The sequence below is a fragment of the Myotis davidii genome, unplaced genomic scaffold (assembly GCF_000327345.1).
Source record: "Myotis davidii unplaced genomic scaffold, ASM32734v1 scaffold6, whole genome shotgun sequence".
Classification (NCBI taxonomy): Eukaryota; Metazoa; Chordata; class Mammalia; order Chiroptera; family Vespertilionidae; genus Myotis; species Myotis davidii.
In genome coordinates, this window is record NW_006383011.1 from 16,467,642 (window position 1) to 16,469,047 (window position 1,406).

The window sequence follows — 1,406 nt, forward strand, 5'->3', positions numbered from 1 at the left end:
GGTGATGGGGGGGAAAAAGAGGAACAAATGTAATAATCTGAACAATAAAGATTTAATTAAAAAAAAAAGAGTTTTAGAAGGAGGTAAAATAATTAACCATTTGTACGCCATAAGCGTCTAAAGGTACGCAAGCGGCAGGCCTTTTTAAATTAAATTCAAAATATCGTGGCAGTTAACTGGTTAAGTGTAGCAGAGAGGTTTGGCAAGATATGGAGGGAAAAAGGTGTATTTGGTAATCAGGGGATCCTTATGGATCTTTCTGATATCACTTAGAGCATCTGTATGGAAAGAAGCCAGGCGATGGTGGGTTGAGGAGTGACTGTGGGTTAAGAAGTACAAGCATTAAATGTTGACAGCTTTTAGAGAACCTTATAGTTCTTGCAGTTCAGGCACTGAGTTTTTAAGATGAGTGAATCTAAACGAACTAATTTTAAGCATACATAAAAGTGTAAAGAGTCAGATAAAGAACAACTGTTTTCATGCAGCCAGTATTATCTAATTAATATTAATTCGTCTCTGAAGGAAGATGAAAGGGTTGACATAGGTCCTATGTCATAGGACAGTGATGGTGAACCTATGACACACGTGTCAGAGGTGACACGCGAACTCATTTTTTTGGTTGATTTTTCTTTGTTAAACGGCATTTAAATATATACAATAAAAATCAAAAATATAAGTCTTTGTTTTACTATGGTTGCAAATATCAAAAAATTTCTATATGTGACATGGCACCAGAGTTAAGTTAGGGTTTTTCAAAATGCTGACACGCCGAGCTCAAAAGGTTCGCCATCACTGTCATAGGATGTCTTTAGCATTCTTGCCATGCCCTCTAATTTTGTGTCCTAATTTTAACTAGTTTTTTAAAACTGAGTGATGTGGTATGTTTTCTGAATTTGTTTTTTCTAGTCAGCTCCATATAAAACCGGGAGCAAAGGCACCAAAGCGCAGAGAGCAAGGCAGTTGGGATTAGAGGAAGCAGCCAGGACACTGCTTGAGAATCCAGGGATGCTCAATCTGCTGTCCTACATTCAACCCAGTGTAAAAGGTACCTGCTTCACTTAAAGAGATCAGCCCTGTTTCTTTTTGAAAACATATATTAAAACGTATATTAAAAGGTTTGTTTGGCCGAAACCGGTTTGGCTCAGTGGAGAAATAGCATATAAAGAATAAGGAATTCCTCCAAAATAAATCCCAATATACTTCTTGCTTAGCCATTCAGCTTTTCTTTTTTGATGAAGTATCCGTTCTGAACTTTTGCCCATTTTTTAATTGTGTTGTTTCTCTTTTTTCTTTTTCTTTAAAATATATTATATTGATTTTTTACAGAGAAGAAGGGAGAGGGAGAGTTAGAAACATCGAGAGAGAAACATCGATCAGCTGCCTCCTGCACACCCTCTACTGGGGAT

General features: G+C 36.9%; 1 protein-coding gene across 3 annotated transcripts in view; it reads left to right on the top strand.

The window, feature by feature from the left end:
- SRBD1 (S1 RNA binding domain 1) overlaps positions 1 to 1,406 on the top strand; it is a 165,613-nt gene that overhangs the window by 20,086 nt on the left and 144,121 nt on the right. For all 3 annotated transcript variants that reach the window (XM_006778638.2, XM_006778639.2, XM_015557949.1), the window contains one exon: positions 907 to 1,045. In XM_006778638.2, coding sequence (XP_006778701.1) covers positions 907 to 1,045 — 139 coding nt within the window. The remainder of the gene's footprint in view (positions 1 to 906; positions 1,046 to 1,406) is intronic.